Source organism: Ruditapes philippinarum, unplaced genomic scaffold (genome assembly GCF_026571515.1).
Source record: "Ruditapes philippinarum isolate M1 unplaced genomic scaffold, ASM2657151v2 ctg3289_1_1_1_1, whole genome shotgun sequence".
Classification (NCBI taxonomy): Eukaryota; Metazoa; Mollusca; class Bivalvia; order Venerida; family Veneridae; genus Ruditapes; species Ruditapes philippinarum.
Window position 1 is genome coordinate 35,828 of NW_026866880.1, and position 26,026 is coordinate 61,853.

Consider the following 26,026-nt stretch of genomic DNA (forward strand, 5'->3'; position numbering starts at 1 on the left):
AAAATGTGGACGATAAAAATGTAAATGTGGTCAGCTTAGTGTCCTTGGGACATAGTTTGTGTATAAAAGCACTCTCGTTGATGTATTAGATATCGTCCATTAATGTGTCAAAACGAGGTCATCTAAGTATCCTTTTTGGCCGATGACCAGGCGCTTTGTGTTATTTATCTATTTCATTCTCTTCTTTGAAAACGATATGGTCGTGTGAATGTATTTTTTTTTGCTTTTTCAGCATATATGTTTGAAATGTATAGTTTCAAATTCAATATAAAGTAAACCTGTCCATTCATCCAACAAGGCATAAAGTTGAATACTCAATATTTAAGAACTTTTAGTTAGCCGCCAATCATTCAATACTCTTATATTTATACACATTAATTTATTTATCATTATCAAAATAATGGTAATTTCACAAATAGTTTGAAGGAATTAAGTAAATAATAATAAAACAAGTGCATTAAAAAGGTCCGGTCTGAATATTGAAAATATATTATATTGTTAATCGACAAAGTATAGGTATGTCTTTTTACAGACATTCGAAAAATATGTTTGTCAGCTTACTATAACACAAAGTTATATTTACAATATTATAATGGAATATTTTCTATATAAACTAACAGAAACGGGATATCATTTTCTCCTATGTTGTACAAAATACTCTCAAATTCGCCAGAAATACCTTGGTAACATATCATGGCCTTCCTTGAATAAATTTAATAGTATTATGTCTTGTAACAGCAAAAATAAACTGATTTTATTATCGAAATTTATTAAAGAAGCTTTTGAATTGCGTACAAATACCCTTTAAACTGTAACTGTTTCATGAAAGTCTTTGTTTGTATGAATTTGTATTGTTATTATACTATTCTGTATTTTATGTCTTTGCCATACTTGACGTACAATTCAGAAAGGCAGAAATGCTGAAATGCATTCTCGCTTAAAAGTAAGGAGATAAACTAATGTCTGGACTCTGCTGAAACCGGAAATGATAAGCCTTTGCAATCAGTATGCCAGCCTAAGTACCCGTGTATCTATACTGTAAATAGCTTATATTTTCTCTATTTTGATAATCAAAATCCCTAAGACTTTCAATGGACTATTCCAATTATCCAAAGCTGAGCGAATCCATTACACAAATTCAGCACTGTTAATGAGTAAGAATGAGGCAAGTATTTGTAGGTCAATAAAGATATGGTCAGTTATATTACGCGGTGTTATCGTATTGATCTCTCCCTAGACGATGCATACATATTAACATCGAATCTAATTATGAATCCATACGAATATACACCCTGGCTCCGCTTCAGTCTATCTAGCTATTAATTCATATTCTCACATAGAAATTAGACATTGATTAAATTGCGTACCATTGCACTTTATTGAGCGCTTGCTTAAATATGCTACTCCTCAGCTGGGTATCATTGAGAACTTAGTGGCGGACATTAAGACAAAAACCGAGGCATTCTAAAATGTTTTAAACCCCTGATAAACATGTGCGTGACACCAATGTTTTGAAGAAACGTCTAAACAGAACGAATTTTCAAGCTGCAAATGTAATGACATTAAGGCACGCGTGTGTAGAAACTCTGATAAGATTGTAGAAAATATCTAAAACCTTATCATTCTAAACCTTTCAAGTTGCAAAATATTTGTGAACCGATTTACTGACACCCGCTATGAAGTCGAAAGTAGCCCCAGATAAAACGAGAGAAACGTCAAGAGAAAAGGTCAAATTGACCACAAAATAACTGAACCAGGAGAAAATATAATGACAAAAATATGCCCATTTTGTCTTGATTTATATTCGATTTGAACACACATAGTCATCCAACTGATATATATAAACTCAAGTTATAAATTAATTTCGCAAAAGTTGACTTCATATACATATTCAAAACTGTACGTTAAACCAAATAGAAAAGATATACACCTTCTTCAAAATTACTTTACATTTATATATACATATTTATAGATTCATTTGACCTTTTTATAGATTTCGTTTTCTTTGTTTCACATTTTATTTGTTTTTGCTTACTTTACAAAACCATTTCCAAATGTATAACTAACTACATAATTATTGTTGTGTCAATAACATGTTTTTACGTTATCCTTTGAAATGGTCAGAGAACACCCAAAACGGCAAAATTGAAACATTGCAGGATCGGTTAGATTTCAGCCAGTACCTCTACGCACTCTAACACCGAGTCAAACAGAAATTATCATTTAAGCATGCAAATGATGACAATGAATTCGAAACAACCGCAGATGTATTCATACGGCGGTTATCATGGAACCTTCGATTTGACATGTTGTGCTAATCCATGAAAGCGTGTGCCCTCCAAGAAGAAAGAAAATCGGTGGACCTAAACAAAAGATCTGTGTAATTCTCACTAGTCCCTACCATTACACATGAAAGAAAATTTAGAATTGTTGCAATTAATACCATGAATTTATTTTTTCAGGTGGGAGAATTTTTCAACAAAACGTTGAATTTGTGTAAGTATATTTTGAATAATACTTACGATCCGTTGCCATGCCAACGTTTAAGCATTTGATAAATCTACATTCTTGACACTGATTTCGGGTAGTTTTGTCTATAACACAAGTTTTACTCCATTTGCAATGATATTGTAAGTTTTTCTGTATAGTTCGGCGAAAGAAACCCTGAAAAATTACAGAAGGAAGTATGAATAATGGCTAATAATGACAAGTAATTACATAAACGTCGTGGTATAAATGCAAATCTTATGCATTAAAAAACATTTACTAGAAATTAGTTATATGCATAGTTCTATCAACTTCTGGGGAGAAAACAACTGTGTTAATCCCTTGATTTTCATTTACTGTATTTATTTAGTACATACTAGTATATATTTTACATGTATATGGTAGAATTTGAAGCTAGGAACCAACCTTGCATCCTTCGCACGTCATACAACGATAATGGTACCCGGTTGCAGCATCACCGCAAACTACACAGGGTTCCGGACCATTTGTAAGGTCCATGTAACTAGGTATATATGGCACGCCTGAAATTTAAAAATAACAACAATATTATAAATGTTAAATATAAAATTTAACATATCTATAAAATAGATACATGATATCTGTATTACCATGTTGATCATGGTAATTTTTTCTGTGTTTGTTTCCTTTCTGTTATTTTTGAAATGGCATATGTATGGTGCTGACAACCGCAAAAAATTAAATGACATGTTAATATATTACATATTATAAGCATGTGATATCAGATCAGATCAATTGGACTTAGAAATGCACGTCCGGACACATCCGATCATTATACAAAATGCTGAAAAACGAAACGCCTTTTTTCTATTCTTTGTAAACCTCACCTAAATGACATAGAATGTTTCTCTACAAAGAAATGTATATAATTTATGTGATGCAGTTAAGTTTAAACATTCTATATTTCTAACTTGAGTTCTGGAAAAACTTGCAGCCTATATGGTTTCCTTGAAGTGTTTTAATAGCACTCGTATTATAAGAAACATGGTGGAGACCCTGGAAGGGTTCGAACCCACTATCCCTGGAATAAATTATACATGTACAGGGTTTGGTCTGGATCAGCTGTTAAACAATCGTTAACTTTGACATGTTTTAGTATCTTTAATTCTTGGATTTTTAGTATCTCACTCTACATTTTTTCAGCTCTGTAGGCAACAGAGCCCCTTACAGTGTTTAAATATGTAAGTGCCGTTTAACACTGTACATTCTTTTGTACGATCCTCAAAGTCACTTTACAGACACCGAGATGACCTCCCTAGCACCGCCTAAATGTTAAGAGCCAAGAAGAAAAGCTAACAGTATTATTACTTGAGGTATGATACGACTAGGGATTTATGTGTATGTTATTGTCCATTAAATACTGTTAAACCCCTTAAAAGAATAAAGATAGAACTATTGTAAGTAAAGCTAAGTAAAGTTATACAAATGGTTTGACTCAGTTATGAATTGATACTTAAGCACTGTGTTTGCGTTTGCTTACATGAAACGCTGCTATGCCCCTATACAATGTATATATTTAAGTAAAGCTAAAATTATACAAAAAACATCACGAATATTTTGTTCATGTACAACGTTCAAACACACTTGTATGCTGATTTATAGGGTTATCACTTGAAAAACAAGGTCACATAAATTATAGGTGAGATTGCGAGGTCATTAAATGAGTATTTATGTCTTGCGGCAAAACATACGAAAAGCAACATCGTTTAATGATTATTCAGATTATTTTCCAGTCTATGTTGTCTATGTTTGTAAAATTTGTTATTTACTTCATATTTACATTCATTGTGTATTGAGTGAATAATAAAAATCTTAAACAGGCAATCCACACAAACACGAACATTCAGTATTTTTTTATTTTTTTTTTTAATAAAAATCTTGAAATCTTGAATCTTGACTATGAAATGAACCTGCAAAAATTGCGTAGTAATGGTACATGTATATACATAAAAATAATGACATTTTTTATTATTGTTTGTTTGAATATGATGTTGTTTTTGTTGTTGTTATTTTCGTTGTTGTTGTTGTTGTTGGTGGTGGTGGTCTCTTTTTGTTGTTTTGCATAGCTTATTCATTCACTCGTGAATAATTTATTTATTTATTTATTTATTTATTTATTTATTTATTTATTTATTTATTTCTAAGTGATTCTGTACACAATTTTCGTCAAACTTTAACCGCCTTCTCGAGATCAAGCTACACATAGTGAAATTGCAATATGTCGGCCCTTTCCGCCAATCTTCGGATATAAAGGATAATGAATAATATTCGAGATGTTCCGATTGCAGCGTAATTTGCGAGTGAAAAACAATGTCCAGTTTCCAAGTACTATCTATCTGACTTATAATAATGATATGCGAGTTCATAACGATGTTAATTAACTTTAATTAGCAACATTTTTTTTGTCTTGTAATGTATACCCTAATATCATTAACTAGGCTAGGTATGACGCTTTCTTGGCAGAAAACATGGAATTTCGAAAACAAAAATGTTAACAAGTTCGGGGAAAAGATCTCATTTAATGGTCTCGAGGTAAATACCTATAAACTTGATATAAGCTGTTGCCATAGTAACATGTGAGTATATCTGACAAGTCTGGATTAATGATGATAAATACAAAATGAGAAACATGACATGTATATATTATGTGTATAATTATGAGCTGTAGATTACGTCATTGATGGTTGCCAGAGGGGTAAATAGATACTAAGATAAGGTCAGATGAGGTGTCCATCTGTGCTTAGTAGGTCATGTAAGGACTCAGTAAGGACAGCAATGTATATAGTCTTATCATTCCGATTTAGTTCATTGCTTTTCTAAAATCATTGATTTAAAATATTACATGTATGTAATAATAAAAAAAGTTCTTCAAGATTCTGGCTGAGTTTATTTCTACATTTTGTATATATTTCTTTGTAATATTTGTTCACTTTCTTTGCTGTTCTCTTTCTTTTATTCTCAATTACATATTAAGTGGTATTTTCAGGTTAACGAAAAGAAGCATTAGTTTTATGTACGTTTTTCTAGTCTTTAAATACTAGAATGAGATGTTAATTCTTTTATCTACCCTAAACTTGCTGATAAGCCTTTGCCATTAGCATGGAGACAGGCCAGCCTTGCACTTTTGTTAAGTCTGGCCAGGCTCTATACTGTTGTTATTGCAATAGCTTTCAATTTTTTATTTCGATATACCAATCGTTTTAACTTAAAATGCAAAAGATCCATTACAAAACTTCAACATATTTAGAGATAGCATTTGAGTAGAAAGATCCTATTATTTTAGTATTTTACTGCTATACTTCAATACAACACAATATTCGTATATCTTGCTTTTTGGCAACATAACAAAGTTAGTGTACCTAGTTAAACTACTGAGGCAATGTTGACCGGCCAAAAGCCCTGCCAAAAACGTAATCAAAAAGGAAAACATTGCCAAGTAGTTAACGGTGAATTTTGAATATGGTCAGGTGCCTAGGACCCAGGGACTAGAAATAATCATGAAAACAAAGAAGTATTATGGTCACCATAATCATCGTGCATCTGTGAATCTGTTAAAATATCACTATTTTACATCGATGTCCATGCATTTATTTACATTAATTTATCATAAAACCACAATATTACAGAAGGGCGTTTGTGGCCGAGTGGTTAAGATCTTTGGCTCCCACGCCGCTGAGGGTTCGAATCCCGCCCGGGACTTTAGATTCTTAAATGTGGGTAGCTATCCAGCTAGATTACGGAACGTTGGTGGTTCTACTTAGGTACCCGCTCGTGTCTTAAGTAATACATTGTCTTACTCCACTGGTAAGGCTGGGAATTCGCTGCATGACTTTTACAGTGTAAGTGGGTTATTTTGCTTTAACATCGCTGGTTCGAGCCCATATTAACGAAATCATTCATTTTTCTTCGTTGAATTTCAAAAACAATTCAAATTGAGTTATCCCAGTAAAGCGAATTACTAATTGCTAGTTATCCTGATTTAAAGCAAGTTTTTTTCAGCTATAGGGAGTTATTACGATTTAGTAAGTTACTATGTCATAGCAAGTTATCCACATAAACAAACTAACGTTATTCTGTTGTATAAAGCGAGTTATCCTGTATTATTATAGCGAGTTATCCTGTTTTACCGAGTTATATTGATAGCAGCTATGTGTCCCTTATATAGATCTATTAAGTTAATCTAATACATTTATTTTGTTTAAAGAGACTGGTATTTTCAAAATATGGAAGCAGTTCCTTTAAAACAAACTTCAATAATTATAGATTTATAATCTATGGTGGCATATTTCTGCCACCAGATAACCTGATAATTAACTAGTTAATTAAGAGGTTAACTAGTTACGTAACTAGTTAACCTGATAATTAACTAGTTAATTATCAGGTTAACTAGTTACGTAAAGAAAAGATCATAACGGGAAAAAAATGCATGTTAGTGCCTGCAAACTGCCATCCCTTATTGTCAGCTTAATATTAAGAGGTTAACTAGTTACGTAACTAGTTAACCTGATAATTAACTAGTTAATTAATAGGTTAACTAGTTAAATAAATACTTAACTAGTTAACCTCTTAATTAACTAGTTTATTATCAGGTTAACTAGTTACGAAAATACCTAACTAGTTAACCTAATACTTAACTAGTTAATTATCAGGTTAACTAGTTACGTAACTAGTTAACCTGATAAATAACTAGTTAGTTAAGAGGTTAACTAGTTACGTAAAAACGTAACTAGTTAACCTCTTAATTAACTAGTTATTTATCAGGTTAACTAGTTAGGTATTTGCGTAACTAGTTAACCTCTTAACTAACTAGTTATTTATCAGGTTAACTAGTTACGTTTTTATGTAACTAGTTAACCTCTTAATTAACTAGTTAATTATCAGGTTAACTAGTTACGAAAATACCTAACTAGTTAACCTAATACTTAACTAGTTAATTATCAGGTTAACTAGTTACGTAACTAGTTAACCTGTTAAATAACTAGTTAGTTAAGAGGTTAACTAGTTACGTAAAAACGTAACTAGTTAACCTCTTAATTAACTAGTTATTTATCAGGTTAACTAGTTAGGTATTTGCGTAACTAGTTAACCTCTTAACTTACTAGTTATTTATCAGGTTAACTAGTTACGTTTTTATGTAACTAGTTAACCTCTTAATTAACTAGTTATTTATCAGGTTAACTAGTTAGGTATTTGCGTAACTAGTTAACCTGATAATTAACTAGTTAATTAAGAGGTTAACTAGTTACGTAACTAGTTAACCTCTTAATTTTAAGATGATGATATAATAAAAGGATGGCAGTTGCAGGCACTAACATGCATTTATTTCCCGTTATGATCTTTTCTTTATTGAAAAAAATAACTAGTTACGTAACTAGTTAACCTCTTAATTAACTAGTTAATTATCAGGTTAACTAGTTACGTAACTAGTTAACCTCTTAATTAACTAGTTTGTTATCAGGTTATCTGGTGGCAGAAATATGCCACCATAATAATCATATAACGATGCAATAAATACTTTAAATGAAGTTAAAACAATATGAATTAGAGTGATTTCCTTTCATAGGAAGCTTGCATAATTCAGTTTGAATTAAAACGTCTGATTATTACGGTGAATAAAACAAATATTTACAAAAAGGGTATAAAGCTTTATATTGTGATTGTTTTATAAAGTTTATAAATAGTAAAATTATGTTGTTTATGGTCGACACTTAAAAGATTTGTAACATCAAATGGCTCAGTTGTTCAACACCCATGAATATAGTATGCAAGCAAAATAAAATATTCCAGAACAAAATTTTATCCTGTTGTTTAAAGTATGGTTTTAATCATTTAGCAGTGATTCACTCAAACGGATATATATAAAAGATATTTCTTTCATACAGTTCTTCTGGACGTAATCTTTTTTAATTCACCCAAATTCATTCACGCTCGATCATTCATCATCAAAATGCCATTCAAAACATTCTTAGGTCGATTGTTATTTTCCTTCACTTAAATCATGCATTAAAATATTGTTGAGATCAAATGCAAGTTAATTTGCTACAATATGTCAACAAAAGGTCGCATATATTTTTACTAAAACATTGAAACAATTTTATGAAAGAACAAACGCCTGGTCAAGTAAAAGAGGGCGCTTCCTCGAGCGGTCATTGAACCCGGGCGGTCATTGTCCTGAATTGACCATTCAATAAACCTGTCGTTTATATAAAATGTTATAATAGCCGCAGAAGACAGATCATTCCGAATCTTCAAACTGACCGTCGCGCGTATTTTGAACCATCTCGCTTCTTGTAGAAAAGGTAGTCCCGTTAATCGGCAATAAGTTAGGAGAAATTTTTAAAAATAAATAAACGAATAAATCATTTTCTAAAATGTGTTAAAATGACTCATTTGCTTTAAATCTCAATTATTTACAACTACCGAAAAGTTTCAATCACACGGAAATATGTTTCACATCAGTTCGGGACTCTTTTCCGCGAATAAATAGCGTACAGCGTTTTACGAAAATAGAAAACAAACTTCCGTAAGGTGGCGCTTTGATATAACATTATGCAAAATTGGATAACTGGGACAATATGGTAGGGAGGAGTAACGTTGTAGCTGTGAGTAAAATGTTTAAATGTTGTAAGACAAACTTTGAAAATAAAACATGAAATATATACATGTATACATGCGTATAGTCTACGTTCATTTATTTGTTATATATTTTATCAAAATTTAAAACATCCTCGTATTAATTATTCTGTATTTTTAAATGATGAAAAAAGATTAAACGGTGTTAAATGTCGTGGGGTATTCAATATTGTGGTATTTGATTTTTTTTCCTTTTTAGTTTCAATATTTATTTAACTTTTTACATAGCTCTCGTGGAAATTGTCGTAAAAAGTCATTGCTTTAGTATCTACTTCATATACAACATTACCTTTATATGAATCGACCCTACTTAAATTTGGTAACAATCATATTTGCCCGTCAGTTTTTAAATTTAACCCCTAAACCTAGTGGATTTTTTATATGCATTTTCTTACTTTGATTTTGAAACACAATTCAAAGTTGAAAGGATTTCACTGTAAAATAAACAGCCTAAGTTAATAAATGTCAGTTACAGAGCCACGTCAGACTGCAGGGATGTGCAAGCTGACTTGGCTCTATACTGGTAGCAAAGGCAAATCAGCAGAGTAAAGGTCAAGTCTGTAGTTATAGCCTTGTGGACTTTATAGCATTATTTCTTAATAACTTCAGCGGTTTTTACTGAAAGCCTAGATTAATTAAAGCGAAACAATAATTCAGAAGCGACGTCAGCTATTCGGAATGTATTATTTGAGATAAAATGAGTGGAAGAACGACAAACAATAATTCAGATGTGACATCAGCTGCTAGGAATGTATAGTTTGGTCAAACATTTAGAAAATTAAGGTTAGGAAGGGTAATTTATTAAGACAACTGTGGTTTTAAATAGGACATATTATTTTCTTTTTTTATAGCGAAGAAGCCATTTTATTAAACGTATTCATTACACATTAAAACATTACATATAAAAAAGTGTACATATGCACTACACATTAAGCCTTACATATAAAATACTGTACATATTCATTACACATTAAGCCTTACATATAAAATACTGTACATATTCATTACTCATTAAGCCATTACATATAATTCTATGATTTTTTTTCGGAAGGCTATTTTCGCTTCAATAGATAATCACAGACGAATTTCTAGTGTTTATTTACAGTCCCTCATATTAAATTTAAAAGTACACGACTATCACACAGTATCGGCTGTTCTTGTACAGCATGACTAATTCTTCTAAATCGACCACATAATACAAAGGTCAGCTAAGGACTGAAATAAGTCACTGACCAATACCTCTTATCAACTAAGTAAACAAATTTCTCGTTCGTCTATTACAGACAGTATAGTCTAACCACGGACGCCATTTTGGATTCGATATGTCATTTAGAAATCATTGGTATCAATACACAGGAAAAGCATTGTGTAGCATAGTTCCTGAAGTACATGTACAGCTTAAGGCTCAGCGAACTTTATTATATTTGGGTTTTTTTTAATCAATCCTTTAAAACAACGTTTATTTTGCAGGAAGATGTCAAATTTACTCATAGATGACAATGTCACGATGCATTTCATTCTAATAAGTGATGGGGGAGTTGTGGTTTTGGTTTATTGAGTCTGGAAAAAAACACATGGTCATGGCATTTTAATCACCAAACATGTTCTTACGTAAGGACCTTTTGTCACTGGAGGTAGGTAAGTATCAATGACTCACCGTCAACCTTAGGAAAAGTAAAAAAACTTATGACTCGGTCCGCATTAGATGAACAAAAATACATTATATGTATATAGCAGTAATTGATGTTATATCTTATGCTTTCATATAGACATAAAGGCTTCTGAGTAATAAATTACACGGAATCTGAATGGAAAAGCATGCATCCTATTCCAAAGGTATAGATTGTCATGTTTGTACATATTTCAATATTGTCTTAGGAAGTTTATCATCTTGGTACATTTGTTAGTACATTTATTATCTTAGTATATCTATTATCTTAGTAACGTTAGTTATCTTACATGTAGACTACAGTAGTATGTAAGTAAACAATTTGATTAGTGACCTAAATTACCCCCTTTTTAATCTATTGTTCTCCAGTGTTTGCGTAATAATCTTCTGATTAAACCGAAGCAGACGACATTTACACAAACGTGTCTGTGCGTTCGTTATTTCTATTTTACAAAAATTCGTTTTTCTCCACATCTGTCGTTACTTGGGTGAAGCCAGCAACTATCATTTATCAGGTTAAAAAGTATATGTTATAAAGAATTTGTTTTGTTTCCCCATTTAATAAGGTTTTTTTTTAACAAATTTATTATATTTAGATAAATTTATTATATTTAGATAGTTCCGAAGGCATGAGGAAACAATGCAACAGAAAGCGTTATTTTATGAAAACAACTTCCGTCCAGCCAAAGGAAGAACTTAAGTGCGCACAAAACAAATATCCGGCTGGGTGATAGAAGTATAGCGAAATGTTCGTTTATTATCCGGTAAGCTGTGACAGTTTGTGTAACTTTTACTTGAAGATTTCAAGTAACTTTTAATGAAAAATAATACTTAAAACGTAGGCATGTACTTCATATATATGCATTTCCTTCATATTGTGTAGAAATATTGAAATTTTCAATGAATTCTGAATCTTTTAGAGGGTGGGGTTACGTCGCCGTAGCATTGCAACTTTCCAGCTTTACTAATTGAGGACGACCTCGGAAGCCCATCCGTGCATTATTTCAGGCACGAGCGGGCACCTGAGTAGACCCACCGACGTGAATAGCTTCCTCGCATGAAAGAATCCAAGGTCCTCGACGGGATTTGAACCTATAGCGGTGAATGGCAATTGGTTCGAAGTCAACGACCTTAACCTCTCGGCCACGGACGCCCCAAAAATCTAAATCTTAAACTTTAACATATGCACTGTATTTCATAAACGTGCATTTTCATACCGAGTAGAATACATTCATGTCTTTAATAAAATATACGTTTTCTTACGGAGCAAAAGTACATGTACATTTTAATGAACATTCTGAAGTATATAAATATATATACACACACAGAGATAAAAACTTGACCATAAGACGGCGGTTCAGCTAAGTCCAGTGAAATGTTTGAACAGTTTACTATGTAATCAGATATGGCCAGTCAACGGGTTACAGCTTGAACTTTAGCCAAAAATGTGTACACGTTTTAAGTACAACTCAGATCATATCCGCAGATGACCTTCGGAAAATATCGGAACGTTTTTACCTTGTGAAATAAAGTAAACTTAGTCAAAGTATTAATTAGTAGTTAAAGCAACTATTAAGTGATATATTTGAGAATATTTGTCGTATGCAATCTCTTTTCACGTGATTTCCAGAACACCTCGCCGGTTACCAATAATCATTTTTTATCCGAAGTTTGACGGAAATGACCGAAATATAAGAAAATGTCAACAGCGTCAGGCAATAGTAACTTCGCCATTAACCGAGATATTTTATATATGGTGACCGATAAAACCATGTTGTCTATATGTTTTATATTGTAGAAGAACATTGTCAACAACATCTGCCGTTTTTTCTTAGAAAAGGCCTCGCTCAACCAGACCTCCATAGCAAGGGCTGCTCACTGGTAAATTATGCCTTCGTACAAAGATCACAATCACGTGGTCAAAACTAGGTAACTATGAAGTGACTATATACACATGTATATGGGTATGCATTATCTTTTGATGGGAGGGATTGGGGGTCAGATGGTTTATTAACACAGTATTGGTCATATGGCGACACTTCCAGGTTCACTTGTGGACGAAGACCTCAAGACCTGGGTAGAGCCACCGACCCGACGTTCCATAAGCTAGCAAGATAGCTTCCTCACATGAAAAATCCGCCAAAGTCCCCAATATATGTGTGTGATATACATTTATTTTTACAATTATGATCGCCACAGGAAATCCATATGAATGACTGTCTCCAGGAGGTGGCCAATCCATCGATATTAATTTTGTTTCTAATTTAAGCAACAGTAATTCTGAAGGCGATTTATGTGTGTGCGTTAATTAAGGAAGAACAAATAATTAGTATTGTCTAAAGGTTACTTGATTCGTCATCGTCACTCCTTTAATTTTCTGTTTGTATTTTTGTAAGTAACGTTCGCACCAGCAGAAAACAATGGGGAAACAAAACATTGGCATTGTATCACATAAACCATCCTTGCCATCTTAGTATATAAATACCAACTGTTAATATAAGCGCAATATATTATTTCCAAATATATATTTTATGAATAAAAATAAAGAACATTAAGGATTACCAAGTCAATATGATATCTATATATGGAATGTAAATAAAACTCAGTCCCACGCTTTTATCTAAGAATTTATTTTCTTCTGCAATATATGATAACGCAACTTAGAACCAAAAATAAGTATCAGTCCACGTGAGGATGGGTTTAAATCATATAGTTACAGGAAGTGCTTTAGAACCTGTATCGTTACTGCAATGGTAGAGGGGGAGAGGGAAGATTCCTTGTGAATAGATGCGTGAAGATTAAAAATTCTGAAGGAGGACAAAACGAACAAAAAATCAGAGGCATTTTAATAATGTGAGAGGAGAGGCGTTTGTTTTGCGTTCATTTATGCTTTTCCCATTATTTGCTGCGGGGCAAATCGACCTCTCGCTGAACGAAATAATACGATGACCTTCACATTCGTTATGCGTCATTAAAATTCTTCCGCGGGCAAACTAGTGCAAGATGACCTTCATATAAAAAGTTACTCCCTGCATCCGTAATGTATTTAAACGCTGAAGGCTTGGTCTTTGAGAGGGGACAATAAATAACACAAAAAAGTAAACAAACAAATGTAAATGAATGGAGGGGGGGGGGGATAATGGGTAATAGATTGATTCAAGGGACGGACTCAAATCCCCTAGCACATAAACTTTCTGTTGATGGTTAGTTAAATTATATTTAATATTTCCGCTATATAACACATTATCATCATCATCACCGTCGTCGTAATCATCATCATCATCGTCATCATCATCATCATCATCTAATATTGGTTCTGTAAAACCCCAATAATATACGAAAATACGTGTGATTTTTTTTCGATTTGTTTTTCTTTTTTCGAACTGATAATTTTGTTTCTCGTCTACTTAAGGTTTTTTTAAACTTGAATCATTCATAGCAACATGAATATTATCTTCTACAGTAAATAGTAAATAAAATTTTATGTTTGTCTTTTAATATTTAGGTAAATTTCATGTTTTAATTTCTTATTTATATTCTTTAATTATTATGCGTTGCTAGTGTACAGAAGATACAACACTGCAGCTCATCAAATTGTTATAGTAGATTACTAGATGTTGAAATAGCCAATGTTCAATGGAAGTTTCAATGGAGTGTCATTTACTCCTTCATTTTGGCTTGTGACTTCCATATCATATAACACTTTTCCTTCTTTATATAATGTGATTTTTAATGTATGAGATTTAGCAGTCTCTGACCTCCAAATTTTGAAACTTTATGGAAGCCCCGATTTATTATAAAGAGCTGTTACAATAATGGAATGGCCAAATGTTAGAATAAGGTTGGATTCCGGTATGACGTTTATCAGTGTTATATACAAGTTTGCTTCTTTAAAAAGAAGCATGCGAGAGGTCTTTTTGCAGCTGTTGAAGATTTGTTAATTTCGAAAATATTTGGAGATATAAAAGGCACCAGAGATTTTCCAAAACGGGCATAAAGTATGTTAATCAAACAATTCTAAGTCCCAGATTTACATTAATAATGTATACCATTTGATTGGTATAAACAATACATACTGCTACATGCCTCCAACCACAATATGGCAAGAAAATCTAACTTGAGAAAAAGTTGTGCCATTTTCGCCATTTGCGCCAAAAATCTCCGTTACGTAATTTAGTCAAACCAGTTCAAAAGTGAAAGTAGCAGCAAATTTTCGGTACACCGTTCACTCGGTCATAATTTATGATAGTGCTATAATGCTCACTGTTCCTTATTTTCGACACATGAAATAGTAAAACGCTAAGAAATAGAAAACAAGTATCGATTTATACAGTTTAAAGGATTAAAAATGGAACGAATCATTGCTTGTAGTGTTAAGTAACGTAAATTATATTTTCCGATTTTTCCTTGTACCGATTTGTTCACTTCGATGTTTATTTTTCGTTTAAGTTAAGTCGTATTTTGAGGCGGAGCATGCGCATAACATTTTTTGTAGACTGATTCTAATGTTTTAAGGCTAAAAATGCGATGCATTAGCTTCAATTTGATACGCAAAAATGGATGCCGCCAGCAATCATTCTCAACACTGTGGAGAGGTCTGATGACCTCTCCAATTAGATAGCAGATTTTTAAAAGGGTATAATCCTATATCTATTGAAATGTATATTTTTATACAATTCATATAAAATGGTGAACTTTTGTTGTTTCTATATCTTTATGGCAAATTCTCGGAAGAGTTGTAACATTGAATGATTTGCTTTTAAAATGTATGTAAACAGAATAAAATGTCCGGGAACACAATATTACATGTATGCTGCTACTTTATAGAGATTTTTAACTGTTCATCTATGATTTTTGTGCATGGTCTTGGGCTCAAAAGGAAATATACTAGCATCATATTTCTTACATACGGGCATGTTTTGAGTTATTCTTTTCAAAATTTCAAACAAACAATTTGTAAACTGCAGAAGATATACATACTCGTATATATACATTTAAATTAAAAAGGAAAAGTAGATTCTCAAGAAGTTTATGTTGGGATAGGAGCTGTTTCGCTATAGTAGATTTTTAAGTAAAATAATTTTGAACAGTAGATTTTTTAACACTAGATATGTTATATGTTGACATGTTTATTGTTTTAGTATCAGATTTTAGAATAGTAGTTTTCAGTTTTCTTGGTTTTGATAGTATCAATTTGCAAAACAGAAGCACATAAAAATCGACATATTGGAACCCAGGCTATACCCCGGGTTCTAAAAGCTACAATTTAAAACGAATTTACATTAAAATCTACTATATAACACAATGTATATTAGTAATCTGAATTGATAATATACAGAATAATTCTTTTAACAGCATAAAAAAATGCAAGTATTATTTTAAAAACACCATTCCCATTTTGTGATATATTTTAACCATAATCACGCTAAATATAAATCGGAACATATCGACTATTATTCATAATCCGAAGTATGACGGGGAAAGGGCCGAGAAGATGCGAATCTATGTTAACTTGAATTGTCAATTTTCGTAGGATTTTTCAATTTTGAATGAGTGAGCAAAGCAGAGCAGAATGTGAATAGACGGCACTTTTGTACCGGTTGATCTTGGTCTGCACTTGTCGCATGGTTACATTCAGTTGCCGCAAGAAGGCGAATGTTTAGAAAGAAATATATCTGTAGATAATAATCATAGACCGATATACATTGAGCATATAACAAATTGAAAAGGAAATATATTGCCACCATTATTTAAATAGCATCGCCATTTGTTAATAAACATCAATATTATTGCTATTATTTACATTACTATCATTATTATTATCATTATTATTATTATCATTATTTATTTATTCATTTATTAATTTATTTAATTAATTTATTTATTAATACTACTATTATTAAAAATTGCTATCGTTATTTTTATCATCATCACGATTTATTATGATTATCATTATTTACATTGATTATTACTATTATTATTATAATTATTATCATCATCATCGTCATTATCATCATCTTCAACAACAACTAGGCCAAAATCATCATATTCATAATTTTTTGTTAAATGTGTGATTTTATTAATATTCTGAAAACCGTTTGTTTAACAGTTTATTTACAGTCTTTATGTAGAAAATGGGGACATTTTAAGTGCCTGTAAATCCTGAATTCGGGAATTATCCTTTAGGCTTTAGGTCAGCGGACATAGGCCTTAATATAATCACATCATTTATTCATATTAAACGGACAGCTGATTGCTTATATTAGTAAATGTACATGTATATATACAGCTATGTGTGTTTAAATTAAGTTGAACCGACGTTTATCCCACAACTGAAGAGTAAAATACACTGGCCAGCAAGATATTGGCCGGGGACGTATTCCTCGAGATTGTCATTTTTAGCATTTTTTTATATTAATTTAACAATAAAAAAAGTTGAAAACAAAGAAAAAAAATAGAATTTGAAATGAGTGTGTGACAATTGTCTTTAAAAGGAATCGATTCACAGATAAATTGATAAATGCCCGAAATTATAAGATATTTTTTGTTTTGAAGTATTTCTTTAACAATTTATTATTATTTATTTCATTTCTTTTTCAACTCAATCCTAAATATGAGAGTTTACTAACTGAGACGGATTTATTTGATGTTTGAACGTGACTTTTCTAACGTACCTTTTCGCTTTCTTTCTTTAGCTGCGTTAGCTTCCAGTCCCTTAGATGATGGCGTTGAATCCGACGAGGAATTTGAAGAAGTTTCACTCAAATCTCTATGTGGACTCACACTTGCATTGCTATTGTCACTATCCGGGCTCCTGTAATTGTTTATCACCGGCGATGTAAAAGCACTTCCGGTTGTTCCCGACGCTGACAAAAATCCACTTTGCGTTGACAAGATCGTTGGCTGCGTCAGCGAACTTATGGGAGAGTACGAAGTCAGCGGGTGACCGTACGGGGCGACTCCCAAGGACGCCATGGGTATCAAAGGGGTAATATTTTGTACATTTTGTTCACCGTACATATTTAATGCACAAATAACTGCTTCCAGAAAAAGCAGAAATCATTTAAAACATATTTTAAATTAGATTTCAAAACCTTTTTTATGATATTTCATCAAGTAGCGTTTTATTATAATGTCCTTAAAGTCTTTAATACTAGTAATTTATGCGTATACTTGTCCGCCATTAATGTCCAACTGAATGTTCTTTACATGTAAATAGTATCACCGCTAAAGCTTTTACCTTAAATATCTCCACATGTTCAATAACAGACGCCTAATCGAACTAAATCTTTTTGTTTTAAGTCCAGTGACGTCATCATGTTTCTTTTAAGAACTTGCTAATTTCAGGCTCAACACTTCCGTCTGTTTACTAACGTCCAGTTTATTTTCAACTGACCAGTTTAAGCATATTATCAAGGGTTTTCCTAACATCATGAACGGCCATTGCGAACTGACCAGACGAGTCCATTTTCATTGGTCAGTCAGGGCGGATTGACCTTTTGTCCGCGGTCAGCACAAACGTGTATATGCTATAGCTACCTTGGTTATTTGAAACAGTTGGTTTCTATCAAATATTAACTATTTTTTTCTTCGTGCACATTCGCAGTCTCCACATTCGCAGTCTAGAAGTTGACTTCTGTTCTTTTAGTAGTTTTAGCATAGAATGAAGGATTGCCTGTTTTAAACAAACACGCATGTAAACAAGACATGATTAATTTTAATGGAAACTTTTATCGCTTAGTTATGATTCTTGCAATGTTTTCCTCAAAAAGGAAGCGAGTATAATTGTATATGAATGTATCACTATTTTATTATTTTCAAACAAAGGTGCCTTTCAGAACTTGTTTATCTGATGGATGTTCTTCTCTTATTTTAGGGCAAGACCTCCTCCCCCTGCTTTTCGTGAAAAGTAAACTCAACCTGTGTTAGCTAAGGACAGAAAAGAACAATTAGCGCCAATTTGCCGTTTCTGCAATCTGATTGGTCGTTAGTGATATAGAGGGCGTTACGCCAAGAGAATTGCCCGACATCTGCCGAATGGACATGACATCATATTACGTAACAACCACTATACGGCGAACTAATAATACCTCTATTGATGACTATCTGCTGCGTAACTGTTAGATTACGTCAACGCCTAGGGCTTTATTGGTTTTAGTCAAATCGTTTATCTACAACTAGGTCGCTGGGTCCATAGAAATTACACAGGTATTTTGTAAATATTACAAGATACTCGTCTGGCTCGGAGTAAATTAAGTGGTCGACGTGAAATAACCACGGCTAATTCTTTTATTTACTTTACATAACGTGCTGCATTCGTGCGCAATGCATCAACGAGTATTGACTAAACCTGTCTGGGACGGATTTAATAAGTTTTAGTGTTTATTTAATTTTGTTTTTATCATATGACTATTTTACTGCGTAGTTTAATGTCCCGGGTGAAGAAATAAGTTGCTGTATTCCTGAAAATAAAATACTGTGAATTCTATAACATGCTTTCGTCATTAATGCTTAAACGAGATATTTTTATCACAGTATACAAAGGAAACACACTGTACCCTGTCTTGTGAGCCGATATAATTCTATGCGTGCCTGTCTTGCTATTACAAGCCCGTGCTACTTGCTATTACTGTACCCTTCTTGGGAGCCTGTATATTTAAACTTTCAAAGAACCATTTGCGGATAAAGGAAGGGGACTTGTTTATATACTGTGTTGAAAAACAACCAGCGAATAGTTTTCAAAGATTTTAAAGAAAAATCGTGATAATATAGACCAGGGGGGAAAAAGAAATAGAACTAAAATTATATATAGGAAAAATCGTAACTCGAGACTATGCCGTTACCTTCTTACAAATTGAATACTCTCCAGAAAGGAGGCATGCAGTTAGGAGGCAAATAAAACGCCCTGTGACGATGAATACCATGTATAGGATAAGATACATATTTTCAGACCCTTCGTTTTATAACCTGGCTAAATTTTAATTTTAGTATTCAATCGTGTGAAAAAGGACAAAACTTATGCCACATGTTACAAATGTATCGGATTCATGTACGTACACATACATACATTTTTAGGAAAATTCACTTTTATATGCATGTACAGCATTTGTGGGCAACAATCTCACAGACAATGCATTTAGTTATTCTAGCTATTTCTTTTATTGGTTTGTTTTGGCACTAAAACTCGGTCAGTTGGCACAACCAACGACTGGGTCCCTGAGGAGGCAATTTTTGCAAGTTTGATATATGCCGAGATATAAATACTGCACCTGTCCGCTTTTGAAACATCTCGCAGAATAATCACCGATATATCACCGTGCACATGCGCCGTCAGTCAAAATTCGAATATTCGGGTTACTAGAATAACATAATGAACGCGCTAGCTTTTTGTGCCGTACATGTATACAATGGCCGAATGTTGAACTTAGTTCTTTGTGACAGGGTAAAAACAGCATTTACATTTAAAATATGCGCTGATAAATGATAAAAATATTCGGTATGTCACTAAAGAAGAGAAGAAAAATTAATTACGAATATCTTCACCTCTCTGAGATGGCCTGACCGCTTTCGCGGGGTTTTCGTCTTAATTTTATGGGGTTTCATTTCTGAAAATGTTACTAAATGATTTTACTAGATTTTGTGCTCGTTGTTCACAAAAGCAGTAGCAAATCAACATGTTGTTTATTTAATTATACAACAAATAAACAAACGACACGTGAGATGCCATAAATCTTACACAAACCTTTCTGTTCATCTGACCTTTCCTTTATTTTAATATCATAATTCAACTCAAAGATTGAATTAAATTTCAGTTTACCTTATAAATATTTTACTGAATGGTCCATGCATATAAACAATAAACAATAAAGAAATAAACAAGAAAAAGAAAACATACATGTATATATGTTAATTGTGAACGTACAGTGAAAGCTTTCTTTCGGGTACAAAAAATTATGAATTGCTAACACATTTCTATTTCTAATTTTTGTTTAACAAATGTGTTTTTGAAATCATGAAAAGTCTATCTTGTTTAAGTTTCAACTTTGAAGGAAGGGCAAACGGCAATTATTTGAGTAAATTCTTTAGCAGATTTTTATTCTCCCTGTTTAATATTTTTGTGGCGCGTTTGACAGCTCTATAACAATCACGATGATTGCAGCGCTTTCTTGTCCATATTAAGTGCTTTGTTAATGGAATATGCAAGTGTCGCAATGACCCAGACTGTAATTCAAAAGGGCAGAACGATCTGCTTTGAGCAGGACACACAGGGTCACGTACAGTCAAGTCTGTAACGCGGGAGATCGCCATCTTAAATTTCTGTAAGTCTTCGGATGAAAATTTAAACTGAAGTCACCGGGATTGTTGCTTCACACCTTGGGCTTTTAAGAACCGTTGCATACACATAACGTAACGTCTTAATTAACGTAACATAACATAACATAACTTTTAGAATACGCTTCTTGCAGTTTTCGCATTATCCTCTAAAACTTAAAGAAACCAACATTAATATATTTTAAAAGAAATTGTTTTCATCTGCGGGGTCTTAGTAAAGTTGTTAACCTACATTCTTAAAATGTTTGCCTACATTCTAAAATTGTTTGCCTACATTTTAAAATTGAGTAAGCCTGTGGACGTTTTCCATTTACCTTTTATTTTAATGAATGGCTGCTTACAGATTCTGGATAATAAGTTATGCCTAGAAGTCTTTTCTTTTATTCTTATAACGTTTGACATATATATTATGTAAGAACTAAATTCATTATTGTACATATTAAAGAACATCGTTCAAAAATACGCTTAACCGTTTAATAATAAAAAACAGCAATCGTTTAACAAAGTAACCGGCACACGTTCTCTAAAAGTGTTCAGTTTTTAAGTAATGTGTTGAAAACATTGACACTACACATGTATGGCGGATATTTTTTTCATATGTCATATTTACTGAGTACGAATTTTAGAAAATTCGTAAAATTGTAATGACCTGACAATGTTCACTTTTGGCGCCAAAAACTATTGCGTCACATTGGCGTTGCTGCCAGATAAGGCGACATAATGGCCGGAAAAGCTACATGCTACACGGAATATAAAACAAGTTGTATTTCAAGTAATAAATGGCAATGCAATTTTTAAAGTATATTTACATTCAGGTATGGAGACAAAATTAATTGGATAATCTCAATATGACGTCATTGTAAAGAATCATTTCGCTACATTTTGTACAATATGATGTATTTAGATGAAAATAAAGAATTGACAGCACATTTCTAACTTGGTTGACCATCAGAGGAACGTATCGTTGCCAGATCCCTGTGGAAATTTCGGACACTGGATGATAGTTATAATTGCACGATAAGCGTTCGTTCTTTGTTGATGCTGAATGCGCGATATTTAACCGTAAAGCACGCGAGTTTAGGCGGCAATAAAATATATTAATGGTCTGCTAATTTCTACGGAGCCCCTAAGGTGACATTCTCGACACTTTTCCCCCGGCATTTAATTCGTTTTTACGAAATATTAATTCGTAATTACGAAATATTAATTCGTAAAAACGAAATGTTATTTCGTAATTACGAAATATCAATTCGTTTTTACGAAATATTAATTCGTATTTACGAAATATTAATTCGTTTTTACGAAATGTTATTTCGTAATTACGAAATATTATTTCGTTATTACGAAATATTAATTCGTAAAAACGAAATGTTATTTCGTAATTACGAAATATCAATTCGTTTTTACGAAATATTAATTCGTATTTACGAAATATTAATTCGTTTTTACGAAATGTTATTTCGTAATTACGAAATATTATTTCGTTATTACGAAATATTAATTCGTAAAAACGAAATGTTATTTCGTAATTACGAAATATTAATTCGTTTTTACGAAATCTTATTTAAGGTCATTTTGAGCTTGATAATGAACCTATTAATCTCACAAATGGGTCATTTACATGCCTTGATCAACTTTGCGATTATAAGCCGAATGGTTCTCAAGTTATTATATTTAAGTGAACAGGGTTTTTGAGTGAGAAGTCATTCTCTATCCAAAATGGTCTTTTTTCCCCATTGTCAAATACATGTTCCTATCAGCAATGTTTTAATGTTTGAGGCAATCTTTTACGACATGTATCTTTAAAACAGAAACATGCTATATTATTCCGTTCTTTTATCATATACATAAGTAAAACTAATGGGACGAGGAGTGGGTTGGTCCAGATTTCACTAATCTAATCAATTTAAAATGAATATTTCCTCACAATTTAGTATTAGAAATGTCCGTGTATGGATTTGAAGCACAGGACCCCTATTTTAAGTAAATTTTCCTAGCGCGTGTACTATCACGGCTGTGGCTCAACGCTATTGACATGCGAATATTTTAATTTATGTACAATAGTGTAAAGTTAAAAAACTTGGGGAGAACAAAAATCACTATTTATATTGCATGTACATGCCTTATATTAAGTCAGGAACTTAGTTTTGAGGCCTTATTTATAACTATTACCAAAACTCTTTGAAACGCTAGAAAAAATTTAATTCGTTTTTACGAAATATTATTTCGTATTTACGAATTATTATTTCGTAATTACGAAATAACATTTCGTTTTTACGAATTAATATTTCGTTATTACGAAATAATATTTCGTAATTACGAAATAATATTTCGTAAAAACGAATTAATATTTCGTAATAACGAATTAATATTTCGTAATTACGAAATAATATTTCGTAAATACGAAATAATATTTCGTAAATACGAAATAATATTTCGTAAAAACGAATTAATATTTCGTAAAAACGAATTAATATTTCGTAAAAACGAAATAATATTTCGTAATTACGAATTATTATTTCGTAAAAACGAATTAATATTTCGTAAAAACGAATTAATATTTCGTATTTACGAATTAATATTTCGTAAAAACGAATTATTATTTCGTAATTACGAATTATTATTTCGTAAAAACGAATTAAATTCCGGGGAAAAAAGTGTGGAAAATGTCACCTTAGGGGCTCCGTAAATTTCCGCCCTGTGTAGCTTATGATGGAAATAAAATTGTCATATTAAGCTACAGCAAAAGTAGCATCGGTAACATTTTAGTATTAACCCTAAACAAACAAACAAATTTCTACAAAGGCATTCGAGAAAGATTTGGGCCTTCTTTGATACTGATCTTCTATTTTCTCTGTTAGTGTGCGCTTTAATTTTCAGCATTATTTGTATACATTTACAACTAAAACATGATATTCGTGTTTTGTTCTGTAAATAAAAGATATGTCCACAAATTAAAATACACAATGTAATTTACCGTTGTAATTTACTGTCACCTAATAAATGTGAACCTCTTACAGTTTTGATATGATTTATGATTTTATCGGCTTTGCTTAATTTTTAAAATACATAAAAAATATAAAGATATATGAATAATATAGGATAAAAAAGCTAGCTCTTTGACTTTTATTTATATATTGACCACAACTGTAACATGTATTCTTATATACATGTATATGTAGTGAATACTGTCATTGCAGCGCCATTTTTTGCGTGGGTCAGCTGTACTTTCATGTATTCTACGAACGACTAAAATTTCAATGAAATTGCGCGGGGTCAAAGGCCGCTACACTGTGACACACAACTACAAAAAGAAAGACCGACCGCTAACAATAAATTGAAACACCATATAATCCAAGATGACATCTTAAGAACGGACCCTGTAACGTTTGCCCAAACACAGACGATTTCAGTAATTGTAACTTTATAATTTTACTTCTACTGGTCACCGTGACATTTTGCGCGCGTAAATTAGTACTTTTTCGGTCAAAGGCGATTTTTTCATAGTGATCAGACAGTGTCGTCTGCTAATTCGTTTGTTTTATATTACTGTTCAATTTGGTTAACACAGTTCTTGATATTTTGTTGAAAGTATTGACCAATGTAAGATAGGTGATATATTCCTTAGATTATGCATTGTGCCGGTGACGAGCGATGCAGACGATAATAAGCTACACACAAGAATGAGCACTGAGAATGCAAAAGACCGGAAAGAAAACTTTCTGGTTTTATTGAATCAAACTTTTGGAGAATACCCAAGAGTTGTATGACCATTTTAACAAGAACTTCCTGTCAGTTTTATTTTTTTATCATCACGAATGATCATTTCTCGGCAGCCATGCTTGTTACACCAGACGAACATTTCAAATTATACATGTGCACGTTTAACATGGTCTTTAATCATCCAGCACGTGACCTTCCGAGGCATTTCAGATATGCCAACGTCCTTACGGACAGCGTAGCTCCGTCAACATCTAGATATTTCATTTTCATGTTATCTGTCTGGGCCAATTAGATCGTCGTAACTCGGGCCCTCAGGCGTGATTTTACATCGCTATAATGGCGGTTTTAATTAAACAAATTATAGAAAATGTGCTGTTTCCATTTTTTCAACACCGTACTATTGAATAATTCTGGTCAGTTTGACCTGAAACAATGACCATTAAAATTGATTAGTTGGCACAATTTTTGCTAGCATTTGTCAAGGTTATCGTTTCTAGGGGTTTATTCCGACCCACATTAGTTTTTGTTTCAGTAAAATAATTTATGGAGAAAGACATGTATATATGTTTGATTAATTCAGTACAATTGACGATGAAATTCGTAAATCTGATAAGCATTGCTTTAAAAAAAATATTTTTTGGAAATTCAAAGACAATGCCTCTTAGTGCCCAACTTTATAAAACACACCAACCATACAAAAACAGGTGGTAAAATTCATGAAAAGGTTTAGAATTTGTATTTCATTTCTTGAATATTAGATAGTTTAACGCATGTCTTCGTATAACATTTACAACGCCAGTGTTACTTAAAGTTGCATGTCTTCAGATGTGCCAAATAATTTCAAGAAAATCAACCGAAAGAAAAATGTAGACTGAACTTAGACTTTTAGAAAAGTAAAAATATTTACAATTCAAGAAATTATAAATTTACATGTTTCATGCAATGAATTACTGATTTTCAGTATCTGTCACCATATCTACTGCGTGACTAACGCAGTAAGGGCATTTTTGCATATTTTGACATCTATTTGCTGTTTTACGTGGATTTAAAGTGCCGTTTGCAATGTGTAAATAACTTTCTTTTCTTCGCTTAAGAATATTTTACTTTAAAATACATTTTCAAAATTTTCATGAAAAAAGCATG

At 32.3% G+C, this 26,026-nt stretch overlaps 1 protein-coding gene and 1 long non-coding RNA gene across 2 annotated transcripts in view; one reads left to right on the forward strand and one right to left on the reverse strand.

The window, feature by feature from the left end:
• LOC132734109 (thyroid hormone receptor beta-A-like) overlaps positions 1-18,509 on the reverse strand; it is a 32,979-nt gene extending 14,470 nt beyond the window's left edge. The window contains exons 1-3 of the mRNA XM_060720829.1: positions 17,503-18,509; positions 2,914-3,029; positions 2,523-2,664 (exon numbers count right to left, since the gene is read on the reverse strand). Coding sequence (XP_060576812.1) covers positions 2,523-2,664; positions 2,914-3,029; positions 17,503-17,848 — 604 coding nt within the window. The 5' untranslated portion in view covers positions 17,849-18,509. The remainder of the gene's footprint in view (positions 1-2,522; positions 2,665-2,913; positions 3,030-17,502) is intronic.
• Positions 9,035-17,657, forward strand: LOC132734110 (uncharacterized). The gene is made up of 5 exons (XR_009626263.1): positions 9,035-9,128; positions 10,630-10,797; positions 11,444-11,592; positions 12,627-12,757; positions 17,524-17,657. It is a non-coding gene; the product is annotated as an uncharacterized LOC132734110 (long non-coding RNA).
• Positions 18,510-26,026: the final 7,517 nt, after the last annotated feature.